Raw genomic sequence first — 19,547 nt, forward strand, 5'->3', positions numbered from 1 at the left:
GCTGCAAAAATATCTGAGAAGGCAGCTATGAAAGGGGAACAGAAGAGAGGAATGGGAAGGAATGCATTACAGGGCAGTGTTGTGCTGAGTGTTCTAAATATCAGAACACCTCTGAAATCCAAGAATGAGTATCACCAAACGCTCCTGTTTTTCTCATGTTAAGCTTTAACAGATACACCAGAATCAGGGGCCAATATAGCCAACACAAATCCAAGGCAGCTGGAACAGCAAACCTGTCTCTCATAACAGCTCTGTTCTGCCCTCTAAACTTGGACCAGGTGGGAAACTGCTTCCCTCATAGACACAAGCTCTGGGAAAGCAGGCAAAGGAAATTATCCTTTGATGTATCCTTCCCCTGTAGCCACTGTAGTCAAATCCAGATGTTCTCAGTGACAGCTGGCAGCTGTTTTACCAAGTTCTGAACTACTGAACCACCTTGTCGAATTCAGTTCCTATGTATAAATGTACCCATCCTCTCCAGTATGATAAACCAAAAGCAGTCATTAGGCTGAATGACATGACTGAGATTCCAAGAAAAACAAAGCCAATGCTTTTCCAAAACAATCCACAAGCAGCACATGCAGCTGCACACATACTCCTTGACAGCCTCCCGCTTGATTCAGCATTACCTAGACGATTTCCTACATCCATTTGTGTTTTTCAAAACATCTTAACTGGCTTTGTGAGCATTTCCTCGCTGGCTGCTCCAGAGAGAGGGTTGGGATTTTTCTTTGTCTGTGCCATTTTTATTCAGTTATTTGGGTTGTTTTGTTTGTTTTTTTAATTCTCCATTTTCCTATGGAAGGGAATTATTTGTTCTTACGAGCATGGATTTTGGATCTGAGTTAGCATGTTTTTCTGGTAGTCTTGTAAGAATGATTCACATTCCCCTTGTAAAAAAGCAGACACATTCTTCTTATCTTGTTCTAGCATTCAGGAAATCAGTGCTGAGTTCATGACACAGGTGATTATTGGACATTGTCAGGAATTGACACAGGTTGCCCAAAGAAGCGGGAAATGCCCCATTCCTGGCAGTGTTCAAGGCCAGGTTGGACAGGGCTTGGAGCAACCTGCTCTAATGTGAGGTGTCCCTGCCCATGGCAGGGGGCTGGAACTGGATGATCTTAAGGGCCCTTCCAACCCAAACCATTCTATGATTCCATATACTATCTCGGTGTGTTTATATCTCACCTTCTTCCCAGGCAGTATTGGGCTTAAGTGGAAACAGGACTTTTCAGGACAGACACCCCAGCATGTCAGAAAGAATTATGAAGTTCCAAGACTGATCATAAACCAAGTTGCATAGCAGAGCCCTCATAGCATTCTTCTGAAACCAGCTTAAAAAGGGGTTGCATTACAAGCAAACTGCATCTGGTATTTTAATGAGGTGTTTTGTTAGTACTCACTTGTCCAGTCTTCTTCAAAGCAATACAAGAAGTGAAATCCCACCATGATTAGAGCATGCAGGGAAATCAGTGCTATATACATCTGAAAAATAAAGGAGGTAATATAGGCATCAGGTAAGTTTAAAGACTAAAATGCTAAATCTTCCAAACACTTTAAATAAAGCAAAAGTGTTACAATTTAAAAAACAACCCAAACCCCACCAAGCCCTCCCATCTCCCCTAACAAACATCCTGAAGCTGGCCAAGACTATACAGATTCATTCTGCCTTTACTAACAGCCTTAAAACAGTGAACAAGAGGGAGACTGCTTAACTCAAACCAGTTGGACCCAAACCCAGCTCCTGCACCCCAGTACAGCCTTCGCACAGGTAACTTGTCTTTATCTCTGCTGAGCACAGCACAGCCTTCAGAGAAAAGCAACACTGACATCAAGGCATCATGCTTTCAGAGCTTACATCTTTATCCTTGAGAGCTCTATAGCTTCCCAGAGAAACAACAGCTAATCTGCTTTAACCACAAAATGCCACTTTAAGCACTTTATCTATTTTCCAGCATGAGTTTCAGAATTTTTGTATCTTCTTTTATTTTAACAAGTATTTTCCCCTGAGGCAGACACTGGCACAGAAAGTTTCTTTCAAGCTTTAATACTTTGTATTTAACCCTTTCTGGTTTAAATTAGGTCTTAGCTTTGTAACAAAAAGATTTAAACTATATTCAATGCTACACATACACTACAATTTACCAAGACAGGGCTAAAAAGTTGACTCTCCTGAACCTATAGACTCTGACAAGGGCCAGCAGAGATGTGCGAGAGATCTTGCTACAAGAACCCCCTGTGGAAGCAGTAAAAGGTGCTAGGAGAGCATTTTGGTTTATCTTGCAGATTGAATGTGCTGCCATTCTTTCACCTCCTCAGGTCTCAAAAGTAAACATGAACAAAACCAGCCACCTTTGATTTGTTTCTCTCAACTACATGAAGTGTTTAATATAGCCTGCTTAAAAGTAGATGTCAGTTTGAGCAGAAACAGAAATCCTTTTGATAGGATTAAAACACCTAGCTCATTCCTCATGGTGAGAAAAAGCCTTGTTCAAGAGAAAGAAATGGGATTTGTTTTGTTCTGCAATTCACATCCTAACAAAGTAAACCACACAACAGTAAACCTTTCCATTTAACTGAAAATCTTCCCCTCGTACTTCGTATTATAACAACATTCCTCCTCAAACCTACAGATGTCTCAAAAGATTTATTAATACAGCAGAGCATCACTGAAACCCAGACTTGTAATGTTCACACTACACCCACAAGGTATCTGCAGTTCACTTTGATGAAACAGATTTCAACCCCTCCAGAAATATGTAGTACTCAAGTCTGTACTCCTCTTTTCATTCGTGATGCCACAGATATAGTACAAAAAGTCAAACACGTCCTTGGTTTTCAAGTATGAAAATAAATCACTTGCAAGTAAAAGATGGATAATTCTTGCCAAGGAGACTGCAGACTTCCCACTCCTTGCTTAAGATGTGGCAACAGCTCTTATTGTATGATCCCACACAGGTACTCATACAACTACAACAGTTAGGAACCCTGCCTATGGCCTGGGACCCTACCAGGCACAACACATTTTAAAAGCAGAGCCCACGCCTCAAGGAGCTCAATGCCACAGTAAGCTACTCACGTTCAAAATAGGTGCTGCTGAACAACTGTCAACACAAACCTCACAACACCCTGGCAAATACTTCCTGTGATGCCTTTTTCCCCTTGTTGTGTATGTTCCCTAGTTACTGAAACCAAAGTCTGCCGCAGTTCCCTGTAAGTCCAACCTTGGGGGAAGAAATCCAACCATGGGAGCTGTTTCAGAGACTAACAAAGCCTTTCAGCGCTGCCCACTGGCCAACCACAAACACCACTGGCAAAATACTTACTGTAAACAGTACAAAGTACTTCTGGTTATTCTCTCCTACACAGTTATTGACCCACGGGCAGTGATGATCCATTTTCCGAATACACCTCTTGCAAACACTGAAAGAATACAGGTCTTTATTTCTAGCACATTTCATTCCAGGAACACAACATTTCACAGGGGTTTGGGGCACACAGAGATTAAAGGAAAGAATCAGAGGCGAAATCTGAACTTTAATAAATGCATTAGTCATCACGTTCATCTTTTTGGTTTGCTCACTTGACTATGTCTGTTCAAAATGAACCACACAATACCAAATCACCACACAAATGCCAAGTAAGACACCTTAACACAATATTCACATAAGTACTTCTGCCACAACATGCTTTCAACAATGCATTCAGGCAGAGGGAAAAAAAAAGATCTGTGATTTAGTTTAGCTTTAACCTATTTGGTCTGTGAATAGGTCCATAGATTAAAACCAAACAAAAAACAGAAACACAGGACAAGCCATAATGAATAAAGACCTTTTTCAGAGTTGCTAATAACACACTAAGGTTTATTTACCAACATTAGCCCTTTGCAGGAACTTGCCAAAAAGAAAGTTAAATACAGCATTAGGAAAGAGTGTTGACATCAAGGTAAGCCACATACTAGCAGCAAACAGCTTTGGCAGCTAGTCAGGAAGCCAGTATCACAATATACATTTAAGGTAAAATGTGGTGTTAAAGCCCTTGACAAAACCAGACTAATAACACCTAAATTCAAATTCTTGCCAGAATGCACGTTGTGGCTCCAAGTCAAAGAATTCAAAGGTTATGATTCTGTGTGAACATCATCCCCTTGCTTCGTCAGTAACTGCTTTAACTCCTATAATAAAGGAAGTCTTTTTCTCTGCTGCTTTCTCATATGATAGGAGACAAAGGCAGTCTCCTGATACCACATTGCACAAACAAGCACAGAAATCAAATATGAAAACACCACCAAACCCCCAAACCAAACCAAGAAAGGAAACAGCCATTCCAGAACAATTCTGGCAGCACTCAAACAGTCTCGACATTAAGCTCTGCTAGTGTTGGTTTTCTTCTTATAACAAAAAATATTTTGATCTTAATATAACCAATAAACTTCCACAGCCAAAAGCTTAAGGGAAACAGACAAAAACATAAACATGCTCTTATGAGGGCATATGAATAAATAATAAAAACCTCTCTGTCAGAACAGCCTTGCACTTGCTCTGTGAGGCAGGAGGGGGTAATCCCCAAGGATACAGCCATGCCTGACAAACAAATGAGTTGCTATAGCCCTGATCTTAGAAGAAAGGCTGGAGAGGCAGATCCCAGCCTCCCAGTGTACAGCCAGATCAGGAGCTGCTTCTCCTCAGGCAGACTGGATACCCTATTACCTTCCAGCCCCAGGTGAGGTAGAAAACAGGAAAAGCCTGGTTTTGCCAGGATAAGAAGCTTGGAATTATTTTCAAGCTACATGGGGACTGAAATCAGCTGGCACAGTAAAAATAATTCATCTGTCAGATAATGTCATACTTCATATGACAAATATCAATTCCTGGTTTAAAAACACAAAAAGGAGGAAGGACAGGGCAGGCGGTATAAAGCAGGAAGATGCAGAAGGCAGCAGGAGGATGCCTCCCTGTGGTCTAATTTACTGTGTGCAGATGTGCACACACTTCCCATGGGTTCTGAACCATGGAAATACCCAAACAAACCCTCCAATTGCTCCTAGTTCCCCAGTGGATCAATCTGAAGCAGTGGAGCCAAAAGAGACCTCCATGAAGGAGGTAGCCAAGGCTGAGAGGTTTTATTCCATGTGTCCATACCAACAGCAGTTGGATGACAGGCAAAATATGAAAGTAACTGGGGGAAAAGGAGATACAGAAACAAAGACTGAAAACAATTGGGGATTGCCCATACTCAAGACACTCTCCCCCACTGCAACCAGCCAGCTTCCAAATGCTGTCAGGAGCAGTTTGCTGGACATGGGGGACTCAATATAGCACATGGATCAAAAAGCACCCTGGCCCCTGAGGCATACAGCTAGCAGGATCACCTGCTGATGTATATGCACAACTCTGACGTGTGAAAAAACAATAAATCCCCCTACTCCACAAAGAAGATGTTTGATTCTCAACAGCACCAGTGCTCAGTGGATCGGTTTCCCAAATCTTAATGTCTACAAAGTTTTCTTAAAGCATATTAAAAAGGACCATGGAGATGAGGTTTTGTGCTCGTGTTAGGCTGCAAGGCATCAGCAAGCCAGCATTTTAGATGCAAAGTTTCATTCATAATTGAACAAGTGGCAGAGGGGATTTTACAGCAGCATTAATAAGTGATAGACATGATCGTATTGCTCCTGCTGAAGAACCAACTCCTGATTTTGATGAAAAAAAAAAACCAAAAAACTCCATTTGTAAACTAAAGCTCTGAAAATAAACATGAAAAATGCAAACAGCATCACATGTTTGTTCAGCTCAGTACCATGTATTCCCCTCCTCAGAAGACACCTGCACAAATGAGCAGTAAGCCCGAGAGGAGCTCTCTCAGCATGTATTGGTTTTAGAGGAAGTAAGGAAATGACATCACTGCAAACTCATTGACTGCTTACTTAAAAGCAAGTTCACTTGCTTTACAAGCAGAAGAGAATTTTAGGAAGTAGTTAATTCTTTTTGTTCACTGCCTTTACGAGTAAAAAGCTTATTACCAGTTACTGTCTTCAGGGAAGTTTATCCTACCAGAAAAAGAAAGGACATGATACATCAGTAGCTACTAATCCATCACAAAGCACAAAGTAACACTACCTAATAGAAATGTGTAAGTCAGAACTCTTAAGAGATACACAGTTACACAAACTTTAGTTACCTGAACTAAAACCTCACTCCTGAATAGAACCTACAAGTTAAAGAGGTGAATAAAAACAAACATAGAAAGGACACTGACCTTTGAGAGACATTACATTTTACAGGTTTCTATGCATTCTGGTATAGAATGTCTCTTTTTAAGTCACCTTTACATGTAAATGTATGGAATGTCAATCACAGGTCTGGAGTCAAGGCAGCATTTGAGTGCTTCTCACTTTGCAAGAAGCAGCCCCAGGCTGCTCTAGATGAAAATTTGTCAGAGAAGGCCTGAGAATTTTTCCAGTGTCTGGCACTATAGGCAACAGAATCTGGATACCAATCTCTCAATTCAGTAACTCCAGTCTCAGACTCCAAAAACAATTAAGATCAAGGCCCACTGGGTAATTCCTGAGCAGTCCTCAGAAAAGCCTTTACCTGCAGTGATGTGCTCTGTCAGGTTTGATGCTACAACACTTTGGGCACTTGTAAACCACCTGTCCTGGCTTTAGCTGTAAACTCTCAATGAACTCCTTTGTGGCATTACCTTTGGGTACAGCACCCTGCAGAAAGAAAAGAAACAGAACAAACCAGAAGATTAACCTGTTGTAATGTTGTAAGTGCTGTGAACAAAAGGATGACTTAAAACTATGGGAGGAGACGGAAAAGGAAGAATAAAAACTTCCCTAAGATCAACAGAGTTTCAAGAAGAGCAAGAATATTCAGAAAAGAAATTAAAATCAGCTCCTAATTCATGAAACCACATACTTCAACATAGTTTTGGTTTAAACATCAGTAAATCCTCACTTAAGCAATTAGTCTTTTGCAGTCCTATAATAACCTTAGAATATTTAAGCATCCTCGTCCCTCTCTTCACATCCATCAATAAATCCATCATGCCAGTGCTTCATATCACAAACTGGAAGCTGCAGGTATTTTATTCCAGTAGAAACAGCTACTTCTGAAGTATCATTGTGTGCACTAAGAGTTGCTGGTAAACACCTTATGTATTTATAGCTATGCTTCCATGGGGTATTTGTTATTTAAATGAGGGTTTAACATTCAAGCAGTGAACATTAAGAATCCTCCCACCTGAATACGACTAGGTAAAACATTCTCAGGGTGTGCAATTCCCACTTTAAAATGTGTGTCTTTAAACAGGTTATGCGTTGCTGTTGCTAGAGTCTGGCTTCAAGAGTTTCCAGAGTTTCTAGGACTGTGTATTAGCTAAAGAAACACCCCAAAACCATACACGCACACCCCCAAAGCCACAAACCCCACCACCCCTGCCCCCAAGCCCCCCCCCAAATCCCCCTGAAAGTCATGAAATGTGCTGTATGAGATCAGTACTGGTACACTGGCACAAATGCACCTCTGTGGATGCAAGGCTTTTATACTGAAACAAAATCAGGGATGTAATATTTTAACAGGTTTCTGATGTCTCTTTTTAACACATCTGTATGACCTAACAGCAACAACAGGAATAATACACAGCAATGAAAGAACTGCACATTAAACAGGTACCATAAGGCTTTCTTGAGCAGTCTCTGGGCTTTGCCACAAAAACCTCCCAACAGGCCCAGCCAGTTTAAAAATTACCAAGACCCATTTCTATAAAATGCTACAACTCGGATGCTCTGTCTTTAGTACAGAACCATAAAATGAACTAGGCGAGAAAAGGCCTTTCAGATCAAGTCAACCATTCCCCAGCACTGCCAAGGCCACCCCTAACCCATGGCACTGAGGCCTCGTCTCCACGCTGTGTGAACACTTGCAGGGACGGTGACTGCAGCCCTGCCCTGGGCAGCCTGTTCCAATGCCTGAGCACCCTCTGGGGAAGGAATTGTTCCTCAGCTCCAGTCTAAACCTCCCCTGTCACAGCTTGAGACTGGTTCCTCTTATCCTATTGCTTGTTACCTGGGACATCAGCCACCTCCTTTCTCCATCCTCCTGTCAGGTAGCTGTATGCAGCAAAACTCAGAACCTTAGGAATGTTTTAGCAAGACATCACAGGAAGCAGTTCCTGAAAAGCATGCCACGGGCTATCAGGTGTTCACTTATTTATAATTAGAATTGTACTTGTTTGCCTCAGCAGTGGCTGTTTCATTTTGATCTTAGACATGCCCCTGGTTCCCCATGTCCCGTCAGCATCCTTCATCCCTGACTCACACTGTCTGATAGATGTTGCTGCCCCCCCTCACTTTATCTTCCCTCCTCTGTATTTTTTAGCAGATAGCCTCATTAAAAAAATCAGAATCCCACTGCTTCTCACCATCCCCACACAAATTCCACCACACTTTAGGAATTCACATCTCTTTTCCCAATTACTCTGCATAGAGATTGTATCTGCTGCTCCAACACTGTTTGCCCAGCCTGCTTCAGAATACAGCTTTTGTTTCAGCAGAGTTCCTGCTAACTGCAGAATAATTCCAGTGACTTGAAGGTCCCCAGGCATTAAAGCTACACAATATACAATAATTAACAACAAGAAAGAACCCCCAGGGTACAAACTGTATCACAAATTGCTGCAACCCTCTATACCAAAGTCCGACAACCAGCACTTTCAGAGCCTCAACTACTGCTTACAGTTCTGCCCAGCAGCAGTGCTGTGCAGGTCATCAGTCTACTATAAACTGTGAAATTACCCCAAAGCAAGCCATTTATGCAGTGCTGTGGCTTCTGGGATTGCTGGAAACTAAGAAACAATGATGACACTGAAGTTTTAATGGCATCTAATAAAGTTTCAAGTAGCAAATGATGTTTGGAAGGAATAATTAAGAGTATCAGAGGCACACGCTATTCACAATAGCATCAAGAACACTCAGGAGGAAGGGGCCAAGAGGAGTCTAAGCTTGGTTTTCCTTCCACTGACTAGCAGAGATGGGGTTTTGAGCTGAACCTACTCACCAGTGGTTATTAAGCAGCTACACCATCACAGGCCAGTCAGAGTAAGTGTTCCAATACTAAACTCTATCTTCTTACTAGCTGAAAGGCAAGAAAGGAGCAGAACACCTCTCTCAAAAAGCAGTTTCCTACAGAGACATCCTAGAGGGTCTTAGAACTCGTGTGCTTCCCACTCACCTAGAACTGTCAGCTCTTTAGTATGGTCACACAGTATTTATTTCACCATGGTCCAATACACTCAACTAAATCACCAGTATGAGAGATGGTAACATGGCTTTTCAAACCAATATGCATCCTGCTCCCTTCTGGTGAAGCAATACTTGCCAAGGCAGACAATCAAAACCAGCTTTTCCAGTTTGCGTGTTTGTCAAGACAGGACAAGCCACACACACACACACACACACACCTCCCAGATCTGCTACTGGGGAAAAACAAGTGTCAGAGAGAAACACTCTCCTTCCCAGGGCAAAGAGAGAGGAGCTGCTTGCACAATGAGAATCTAAAGCTGAGTCCTTTGCATCTCACTTGAGTGGGAGGACAAATTAGCATACCACATCAGCAGCCTCAATCTGTAGGGTGACACACAAAAGTTATTTAAATCTGCCACTCACTCAAGCAACTGAGTTCCCCAACATGTAGCAGACAAGAAAAACATTGCCTGCTTTTTCCCCAGACATTACAGAGAGAGATATACTTACTGGATCTGTCAGCATAGCACGAAAATGTGAAGCCAAAGCGAGGAAAGCCAAGGTGTTGAACAGTGTGCCATTGATGACGCTATAAACATAATCTCTTGATGGAACTAGCATAACAAGGAGGACTACAAAGTCGGCATAGAACACCAGCATCCAGGTAACGACAGCACATGCAATACCACAGCCATCTCGAATAAACCACATTGTTCCCAGGGAAGCGTGGCTAGGAGGTGGGACACACTTTTCTGGCTGGAGGTATTCAGGTTTCCTTTCAATATCTCGGAAGCGGTGGACTGGAGTAAGCATCATAGGCTATTATGTCCATACTTGCATCTGAAAGAGAGTCAGAAACAGCGGTCACTGCTTTGCAAGACATGCAGACCTCTGTTCGCATAATGGCACGGGGATCATGTGGGAAATGCCACATTGCAGAAAGGGAGTTGAAAAAGCAAAAAAAGGTAAATAAATGAAGCACAAAATAAGGAACTTGGAAAGCAGACTCCTGTGCTTATCAGAACACTTCTTACTCAGAAGATTTTCTAAGTGCTTTTAAGAAATTAACCTTTTTTAATTAAGTGTTTGTTTAATTACACATGAAGTCCACCCATGTGTCACCTCCACTCCCCGAGAGGAAACACAACAAGTGAAAAGAAAGTGATCAGGTAGGTGCCAACAGGAGCTGCCTGTTCAGCTGCAGGAACTGAAGCAAGACCTGGACACTTTATGCGAGGTAAAAAGGAAAGACCTGGCACAGCTGGCAGGGTCCCTTTTTTCCTGCCTCGGACCTGGGGAAGAGAAAAGTCTCTCCTACAGATACTGGGAAGCTTAGCAAGTGGAAAAAATTTCCTTTTTCCTTATGCACTGACTCACAGCTTTGGGGTAAAAGTGCAAAACCAAACCACTGCAAAGTTGCAGTGGCAGGAACTGCTGAAGAAGCAACACAAGTGAAGATCTTGACATACATTTCTAGTCTTGGCTAGAGGATGCTCTTCCCAAACAACAGCTATCTCCCACTCTCACCTCCTCTTTTGACCTTATGTCCCTTGTAAGTCTTCTGTTTTGCCGTGCTTCTCCCACCAGCTTCACTCCATCACAGAATCATAGAATGGTTTGGGTTGGAAAGGATCTTAAAGCTCATCCAGTTCCAACTCCCTGCCATAGGCAGGGACACCTTCCACTAGACCACGTTGCTCCAAGTCCAGTACAACCTGGCCTTTAATGGCATCCCCTAACAGCATTTGGTTTACCTCCCCTTTAGCACTTCTAGTTAACCCCAGTCCACTGTAATAAGGGCATTAACATGACATTTGCAGCCATTGCTCTGTCCTCACCATCTCTGCAAGAGGATTTGTCAATCCAGAAGGTAAGGTCCAAACTAGCTGATCCTATGATTCCAATGACCCTGGAGCCAGAAACTGCACTGCTCCAGGTATGCACGTCTCTTTCAGTGCCTACCTAAAGTAGACATTTGAGAAAACAAGAAAAGTACTTGTAAGATATTGGCAGGGGATCAATCAAACTGCCCTGTGAACATACACCACTCAATGTAACAGCATACCGACAATGCTATGCCTTGAAAGTGGCTCTTTATACACCCAGCAAGTTCTTCCGAAGACACTTCTTCATGGAGTATTTGCACAACCCTCTAAACCACTCCAACCTCTACATATAAGACTCACCTTCTATGCAAAATGGCTACAATAACTACTACCAAATACACCAAATCACGTATACCTGAATAGAAGGGTTCAGCCTCCTCCCATCTCAACCCATGAGGATTATTCTGCTTTGCAAAAAAAGAGTGCATTTTCCTGTTTTACTTCAGAGAAAGGGAAACAGTGCTCGCCAGTAATTATGCTTCCTGCCCCAACAGTTCTACTGAAGCTATTTTTATGTTCAACTGTTAAAAAAGTGACACTGTTGCCTATAGAAAACGGGAAAATCTTGCAGCAAACATAGTGAGAGGATCACAGAAGTACCTATGACCTTAAACATCTCTCAATCTCTTTTATGGCAAAGTTCTGTCAAGTACCAGGGAAAAGCTCTATTTGGCATAACATCAACCTAAACAGAGGTGCTACTGCCCCTACCTAGACAGGAAAGGAGATCATAGAATAGTTGAGATTGGAAGGGACTTTCAAAGGTCATCTAGTCCAACCCCCTGCGATGAGCAGGGAGATCCTATTTGCCTTCTAGTTGTTATTTGAAGAGGACCAAATTCATAAGAGGACAATTAGTCTTTCACAGCCAAAAAGGAAGGTTGTGAATGAGCAGGACGATTACATTGAAGCACAGAAGTGATGAGCTCGCGTGTGTTAGTGCGAGTGACATGGAACAGAGGTGACTGGAACTGTTGTTGGCACAGTGAGAGGGAAAAGCCAGGACCAGAAAGTTTCTACTAGGTGCACAGAAATGGGTGAGCCAGACCACTTACAGCATTTGTTTTCTAGCTAAAACCAGGAGAGTTAGGTAGTTGCTTATATGCCTGTTCTGAGCACTTAGTATGCTGCCAAGTGAGAGAATTTAAGTATTTTATGAATGTGAAGAAAGTCACATGGATAATGTTAAAGCACAGTCATATGTATAAATACATCAACACAAAACAGAAAAATCAAGATGAAAATGAGCCCATGAGGAGCTCATTTACTTCGGTGAAAAAACCAAAACAAACCCAAAAGTCACCCAACCTCTCCTCCCCATTCACAAAATTCATATACCACGTTGCAATTACTTTGTATTTTAACCACAGCTATAATTTAGCCTCATAACTCCTGATATTTAGTGAGAAACAGTGATGACCTAAACAATCTGGTGGTCTAAGTTCAGATAAATCTATCCCTACGAGTAAATCCATACCTTTTCCCCAGGTTGCCACAATTTTTGTGAGAATACTTGTATATGCTGTGAATGCAGGAATATCTTAAAGCCTCAGTCTCTCCTTCAAGGAAACAGGTTAATCTTCCCTGCATTATTTGATAATCATATTAAAGCTGTTACACTGGTTTGCCAACTCAAAGCTGACTTCATTAAAGAACTGTAAAATCACAGAATGGTTTGGGTTGGAAAGTACCTTAAGGTCATCCAGTTCCAACCCCCTGCCATGGGCAGAGACACCTCACACTAGACCATGTCACCCAAGGCTCTGTCCAACCTGGCCTTGAACACTGCCAGGAACGGGGCATTCATCACTTCTTTGGGCAACCTGTGCCAGTGCCTCACCACCCACCTCACAACAATGTTTAGTTGTCAGTAATATCCTATTGCATTAAAAAAATAAGGAAACAGTAATTTAGGTGGTCAGTTTTCCAACAGAAGTCTTAGAATTGACGCATCAGGTGCAGTAACATCTTGTCTAGTCCTGAACACAGACTTCCAGGATCTTTTGCCTAGACTTTTTCTTCCTCTACACCCTGAGATTCTGTTTCCCAAAGTAAAGTAATGAAAAAGTCACAGGAAAAGCCAACTCCTATCTAACAGAAGGATTAGTTCGGCAAGTTACTGTAAAGTCAGTATTAGTAGAAACTGACTGAAAGCTAGACAAATACATAGTGATTAAAACTGTGGGTTAAGTCTTAAACAGCACACTTCAGCAGTCAAATAAAAATCTACTGCTCTTGCAAATGAATGCAGGAAGTGATTTCACTCCAGTAAGAGTTTTACAGCTGTCTCTCAGAAATAGCACTGAGCTGAACTGGGGGACAGGGAGAAGCTATTGCTGTGTAATTAAGGAGAAAATGGAAGGAGCCTTGAGGCACCTCAGTGTGAGAGTCTGGGGACTTGTTTCTGCAGTGCACTGAGGAAGCAGTTAAGAGGATACAGCAAAGGCCTTCAATTCTGCCTTCTGGCTGAAGAACAAATTTGTTATTTAATGTTATGAGGCATCATAAGGCTTCAAGAGAAAAAAATAATCACTAATCAGTACATAAACACCATACATTAGTTGAGAAATGTATGTGTTCTAGTGTACACTATCTTAAGAGTCAAGTTACAGGAGCTTAACAGTCTCAACTTCTCTTCTACATGACCCAGTTGTGTTCTTCTCTTACATACACAAGCATCTGTTTGTTTTTATGTTGGCAACCTAGTATTTTCCTATGAATAATAACAATTAAAACAAAGATTGCAGGGGAGTGGGGAGGAGAAAACAGCAAGTTGCCCTAATCATGCTGCATATGAACTTAATTCATAACACACAGATGGAATACGCCAGTCCCTCCTGCTCTGGAGCAAACAATGTTAATGATGAAGGCAAAGGGCTTAAGGACTGAATCACGGTATCAAGCTACAAGTGGGGCCACAAGATAAGTGTGAGATACAGTGACAATGCACACATCAATTTAGCTTAAGGACATGTCAGAGGAAAGACCTTGTCTTCTTTTTTATCTGGAAGGCATTTGGCATTACAGGAATAATCGAGAAACCACGTAATATACTAATGAGAAATTTAAATGAAACAAATTAAAATCCACTTCCCGCTACAAAAACACTTAAAATACGCTATTACACCCTATGAAAATTAAGTAACTGTCTTTTGACATAAGTGATACAAAAAATCTATTTTTTAATGGCCTGTGGCCAAAGAACGTGTTTAGAATGAACTAAGGAATGATGTGGGCCTTCCACCCAATGTGTACGTGAAAGCTACCTGAGGTTCTGATGTTCTAAAACTTACACCAAGCTTAACGGCATCATAATGCTGCTGATTTAAATGGAATTACTCACGCTAGTGAAGTCGAGCACATGGGTATGACTTGCAAAACTACAGCATTACTCTGTACACTGGAACCATTTCCACTATTAGAATCACAGACTTACAGAATGGCTTGGGTTAAAAGGGACCTCAAAAGTCATCTAGTTCCTTAACACTGAACTTTGGGAAAGTTACGTTTTATCACATGAACTAAGTGAAGTTCAAGTCCTGCCAATTACATGAAAGCAATTCTGAAAAATAAAAAATAAAAACCCAAGAAATGCAACCAGGGCCTATCATGGGCATTTTGTTGAGGTTTCCAGCTTGGGTTTTTATGTACTTTAAGGAGATACTTAACAGATTTTATGACACACCCAGAATATACTAAGGGTACACTGAGAGCTGACAAACAACATTAACATTAACCTTTTATTGTCACCAAAAGGAATCATACATACATTATCAGTCAGGTTATAGTCATGACAGCTGAACTAAGTGATCTAGATCCACAGGACAGGATGTCCCTTGAAACAAACCCAATAAACTCCAGCTAGAAACTGCAAGAGAAGTAATTTTGACGTGTATTCCATTTTTCTGTACATAAAACTGCATCAATTAAAACACTGGATATTTAATCTTCCTTTGCAACAGAAAGTAGAGAAAGTGTTTTCTAACTAACAGGATATTTACCTTTTCGTGCCATACTTTCATACAGCTCAAATCTAACAAGAAGCCTGTGAAGACTTGCCAAAGCAATTTCTAGCAGGGGTAATAAGGAAATATCAGTATTCATGTATGTTTTCCTAATAGCTCCTGCAAGGCCTAAAAAGCTTTAACTGATCTGCAGGAGTGGAACAAGCAGTTCAGCTATGCTGAGAATTTTTGGCTGACTGCAGATTCATCCAGATACCCATCAGTATGGCAGTTTCCAACCCCTGGTTTACAAAACCCTGGAGGGCCAATGGGACATATCTCACAGGTCTGTGAAAGGCAGCTAAAAAAAGCAAGCCTATTATTAGCAGGCTTAATTTGCCAGAGAGCTGTACTTCCATTGGAAGTACATGTGTGGAATCCCAAACAACCAACAAAATAAACCCAACCCCAACAAAACACAGGCCAAAACCTACTCTTTTGGGTTAAAATGGCAAAAACAATGGGGAAGGATCAGGCACAGAGCTTAACATTGCACCGAAAGGACATTCTATGACTCGGATCAAAATGTCCCAAGGCAAAGCCTAGCCTAGTCCTACTCCAGCCACACCAAGAGCAGGTAATGGGGTTATGCCTAGCACAGCTAATTTGTCATTTTTCCTCTGGAATTTCGGGCCATATTATAAGGAGTAGACTTTCAGTCTAAGTACTACATTGCCAACTATGTGTTTGCTTTTAGCAAGAGGCTCAAACATCCCTGATTCCCCCGAAGCCTTTGGCTACTGAAGTCATGCTATTTCTACAGTTTCAGTTCCCATACTGAAGACAAATGGCATAAAGAAATCAGAATGCAAATTACAGTGAATACATTAAAAATAATCTGAATAATTTACAAGGCTTAAAACAAATCTGTGTTTTCTGAGGCTACTTACACAGGCTTGGATTACTTTGCCTTGGAAAGGAGGAAAGAGCACACAAAACCAGATGGTAACCCAGTTATAACATTTTTCTATATATGAAGGGAGAAAGTGGCTATACTTCAATGCTGCTTTATAGTAATGGTTTAGAAACTGTTTATACCACTATTTTGATGAGTCTTACTATTTTTTATTTAGGAATGATTTTGAAGAGGCCACGTGTGAACCAGACCTTAGCAAAAATGGATCATACTTTCATTATTTTTATTAGAAGCACTTCATTAGAGGGGAAGATTTAACTGAAGTCATGCATTTCTGAAGAACACATTTGTACAGGAGTATGAAAACATAGAGGGAACTTCTCCATAAGAAAGAAGGGGAAGGGACTACCCTGAAGACATCTGCCAGATCTAGAAACTCCATCCTGAGGGCCAAGATCAGTATGAGAGTGTCAGGCTCAAAAGAGACACAGCCACATAAGGCAGAAACCTCACAGTTTTGTTCTCATTTACATCAGTGTAAACAAGAACAGTGCCAGAGGAATTCCATTAGTAGAAGCGTAAGGAAAATAAGACCACATTTTCTCAATTAAAAACATGGAGGGTTTCCTATCCTCATGTTTGTGGTATGTAATCTCTCAGGACAGATGGTAACAGCTTCCTGGTTAATGTCTATATCATTTCTGTTTAACTAATGGATATGTATCATATAAATAAGTTATAACATGATAAAGACTGACATAAGAGTTATCCTGCAAGTGACTGCAGCCCTCCTACAGGGCCTGTCAGCTGCTGGTCTGAGCCAAGGAGAGAAGACCAAGACAATGTAGTTACTGTCCAAGGTACATCAATGCTGCAGTACTATGGAGAAGAGACAAAATTAGGGCAACATCTAGGCACAGGACACAAGTCCCAAGGGCAACAGAGGCTAAGTTCAGGCTTAATCTGATGGCAACGTTACTGATCTTGGTAAGCTTTTCATCAGAAATGGAAGGTGTTTTATAAAAGTGGCACTAAGTATGGGCCATTACAAAATAACTTAGGATAACTTTTAAACTGACAGAGCTGCAACAGAGAAATTCTGTCACTTCAATCTTACAGTTTCCTCACAGACTGAATACACACGAGCTACCTAGCTTACATAAAAGAGAAGTATTCATCCTGAACATACAAATACAAATCACTTTTGTCTCATTGCCACCTATCTGGAGTAAGTATAGAAAGGGCAGACCTGCAAGAAGGGCCTGTGCTAGGAAACATAACACAACAAACGGGGTGTCCTGCTTTCCTACAGCACTGCAGTTATCCTGAATAGACAGCCTTATGACGGACAGAACAGAAGAATCTGTCCTGGTCTTCCAGACAGCTTTGGAATTTTGATGCTGACTCAGGATTTAAAACAACAAGCCACTGGATTGAGGGAATTTAAATTCTCAATTTGCCCTATGTCAACTTCTAACAGAAGAAAAACAAAAAGGAAAGACAAAATATTAAAGAGGGGAAGTTTGTCTATACAACTGGTACTATTTGTAGTACCTATCTGAAAAACCACACTGCTTTCATGGCATAAGGAATACATTTTGAACAGCAGCAGGAGACAGTTTCAGCTTTAAAGTCTGAATCATAGTAAGAAGCTGGCAGAACCATCCTAGTCTAAAAAATAGTCTGCACATTATCTTTCCAGGCAGAAAGCGCACTTTACGAGACATATCCTTTCACACAGACTGTCTAACCCAGGATTTGGCTCTCACCTGCGCCTGCTACAACGCCCCTTCACAAGCGTGAACAAGTCACTCAACCTCTCTGTATTTTATTCCCCCACTTGTAGTCTACACTTCTTCCCTACCATACAGGGTAGAGAAGATACCGGTATGAAGACTGGAAGGCATTTAGATTTTAAATCTAAATACTACACCTAAGGAGGTAACTAAACCAAATACAGAAAACACATAGGGCACACATAAAAATAGCAAATTAATGACACAGGGACCAAAGAATTAACACCTCTATCCTGAAAAGGCCTGAAGTTAAAATCACAACTGTTATGATCCACCTTTGTGATATTAAGAGTTGGCCTAGAGGAAACATATGATGCTACCTCAGAGAACTGGAAAAACCTGCAGGTTCAAAGTGGCTGTACGTTAAAGCTTTTGAAATAAAGAACTCCTGAGCTGGCAAACTGTGTGTTTCTTGTTTTGCTTGCTGTTGCTTTCACATCCACAAGGGATCCCTATCTCCATAAAAAATCCCCATACAATTTCTGTATGGAAACATTAATTTTGTTGTTCTTTGAAACACTGAGAGTTAGAGCCCAGGCTAACTGTGACCGACAGTACATTGCTTATATATTCTATGCTGTATTGGACATTAGTAATTCACGTAGTCAGTGTAAAGAACGAAGATGTACACCACATTACTATCTCCCTTTATCACTTGCTATAGCCTTCTCTGTATCTATGATATGGTACTGCTGCCTTCCCACCAGGCCTGTAGATGTTCTGCAGTCTTTTTTTATCTGTTTCGTTTTAATAGCATAGCTCTTGATGCTACCTTTATTCACTCTTAATGTTTCAGTTTGACCCCATTTGGTTTAACTTTTGCATGCTGCACCATGTTTAAGATTGGTCACCCCTGTCAGTTGTGCAGTATTGCAAAACTCCCAGCTGAGCTTCACAAACATGCCATCCACCACCAGCCTGGCAGCAAACACATCAACACAAGCCTTGCATTTCCTCCTGTTCAACATTCCTCTGTTGTCCAAGGGCATTAACACTGAGTTTTCTGTGTTCTTGTTTTACTTGCTATTATAGCTCCTGGAACAGTGATTCCCAACATTTTTCCAGCTGAACTCTGCTGCTGTAGCCTTCCTTCTAATTTCCTTACTTTTCCATCCATCATCTGCTTTTACTCCCTGCTCCTCCTCCCCCCCCAAGCCCCCTCCCCTTCCTCTTTGCACTCTACTCCTTCTTCCATAACAGTACCAGCTCTCTATGGTCACCTTGTAACCTGGTGGGTTACATAGATACTAGGCTATAAACCTAGACAGATCTCTCTCCAGTTTCCAGAAGCACCTCCAAGCAACCCCCTCCCTGCAGGCACAGCCAGAAGCAAGCAAAAGAAGCTAACACACCAGTGCTCCTGCAGAGTAAGACCCAGGACCTAGCTGTACCTTGCCTGTAACACGTTGCACCTCACTTGCTGGGAACTGCTGTATGATGAGGTGTTTGGCACCCAGAGCCTGCAGAGGCAAGCTGGCTCACTCTTTTGGATTCCCTCTGTAAAGGACACCGTATAAAGTGTTACTGGCAGCCTTGCTGCACTGCAGCTCCAGTCAAGTTACAAGCTATGTTTTTTTCTTATCGCCCGTACAACCCAGGAAATACGCAGCTCTAATGAGAAAAGCTTTAATTTCTCATTTTTTCCTCTAATGCAACCTTAAGATTCAGATTAGTTATGTGCATAAGTCAAATGTGATGTTCTGGGTACCATCAATCACATCTGGGTTGCTGCAACCAGCGCGGGGAAAATTCAAA

General features: G+C 41.6%; 1 protein-coding gene across 4 annotated transcripts in view; it reads right to left on the reverse strand.

Moving 5' to 3' along the window:
• ZDHHC3 (zinc finger DHHC-type palmitoyltransferase 3) overlaps positions 1–19,547 on the reverse strand; it is a 34,812-nt gene that overhangs the window by 10,652 nt on the left and 4,613 nt on the right. For 3 of the 4 annotated variants that reach the window (XM_061351846.1, XM_061351845.1, XM_061351848.1), the window contains exons 2-5: positions 9,761–10,090; positions 6,597–6,721; positions 3,330–3,426; positions 1,407–1,488 (exon numbers count right to left, since the gene is read on the reverse strand). In XM_061351846.1, the coding sequence (XP_061207830.1) occupies positions 1,407–1,488; positions 3,330–3,426; positions 6,597–6,721; positions 9,761–10,066 (610 nt within the window). In that variant the 5' untranslated portion in view covers positions 10,067–10,090. Of the gene's footprint in view, positions 1–1,406; positions 1,489–3,329; positions 3,427–6,596; positions 6,722–9,760; positions 10,092–19,547 lie in introns of all 4 variants that reach the window. The other variant, XM_061351847.1, reaches the window with a different exon arrangement.

The sequence above is a fragment of the Neopsephotus bourkii genome, unplaced genomic scaffold, assembly GCF_033783945.1.
Source record: "Neopsephotus bourkii isolate Nb327-2 ecotype Australia unplaced genomic scaffold, CSIRO-AGI_Nbou_v1 NB_611, whole genome shotgun sequence".
Classification (NCBI taxonomy): Eukaryota; Metazoa; Chordata; class Aves; order Psittaciformes; family Psittacidae; genus Neopsephotus; species Neopsephotus bourkii.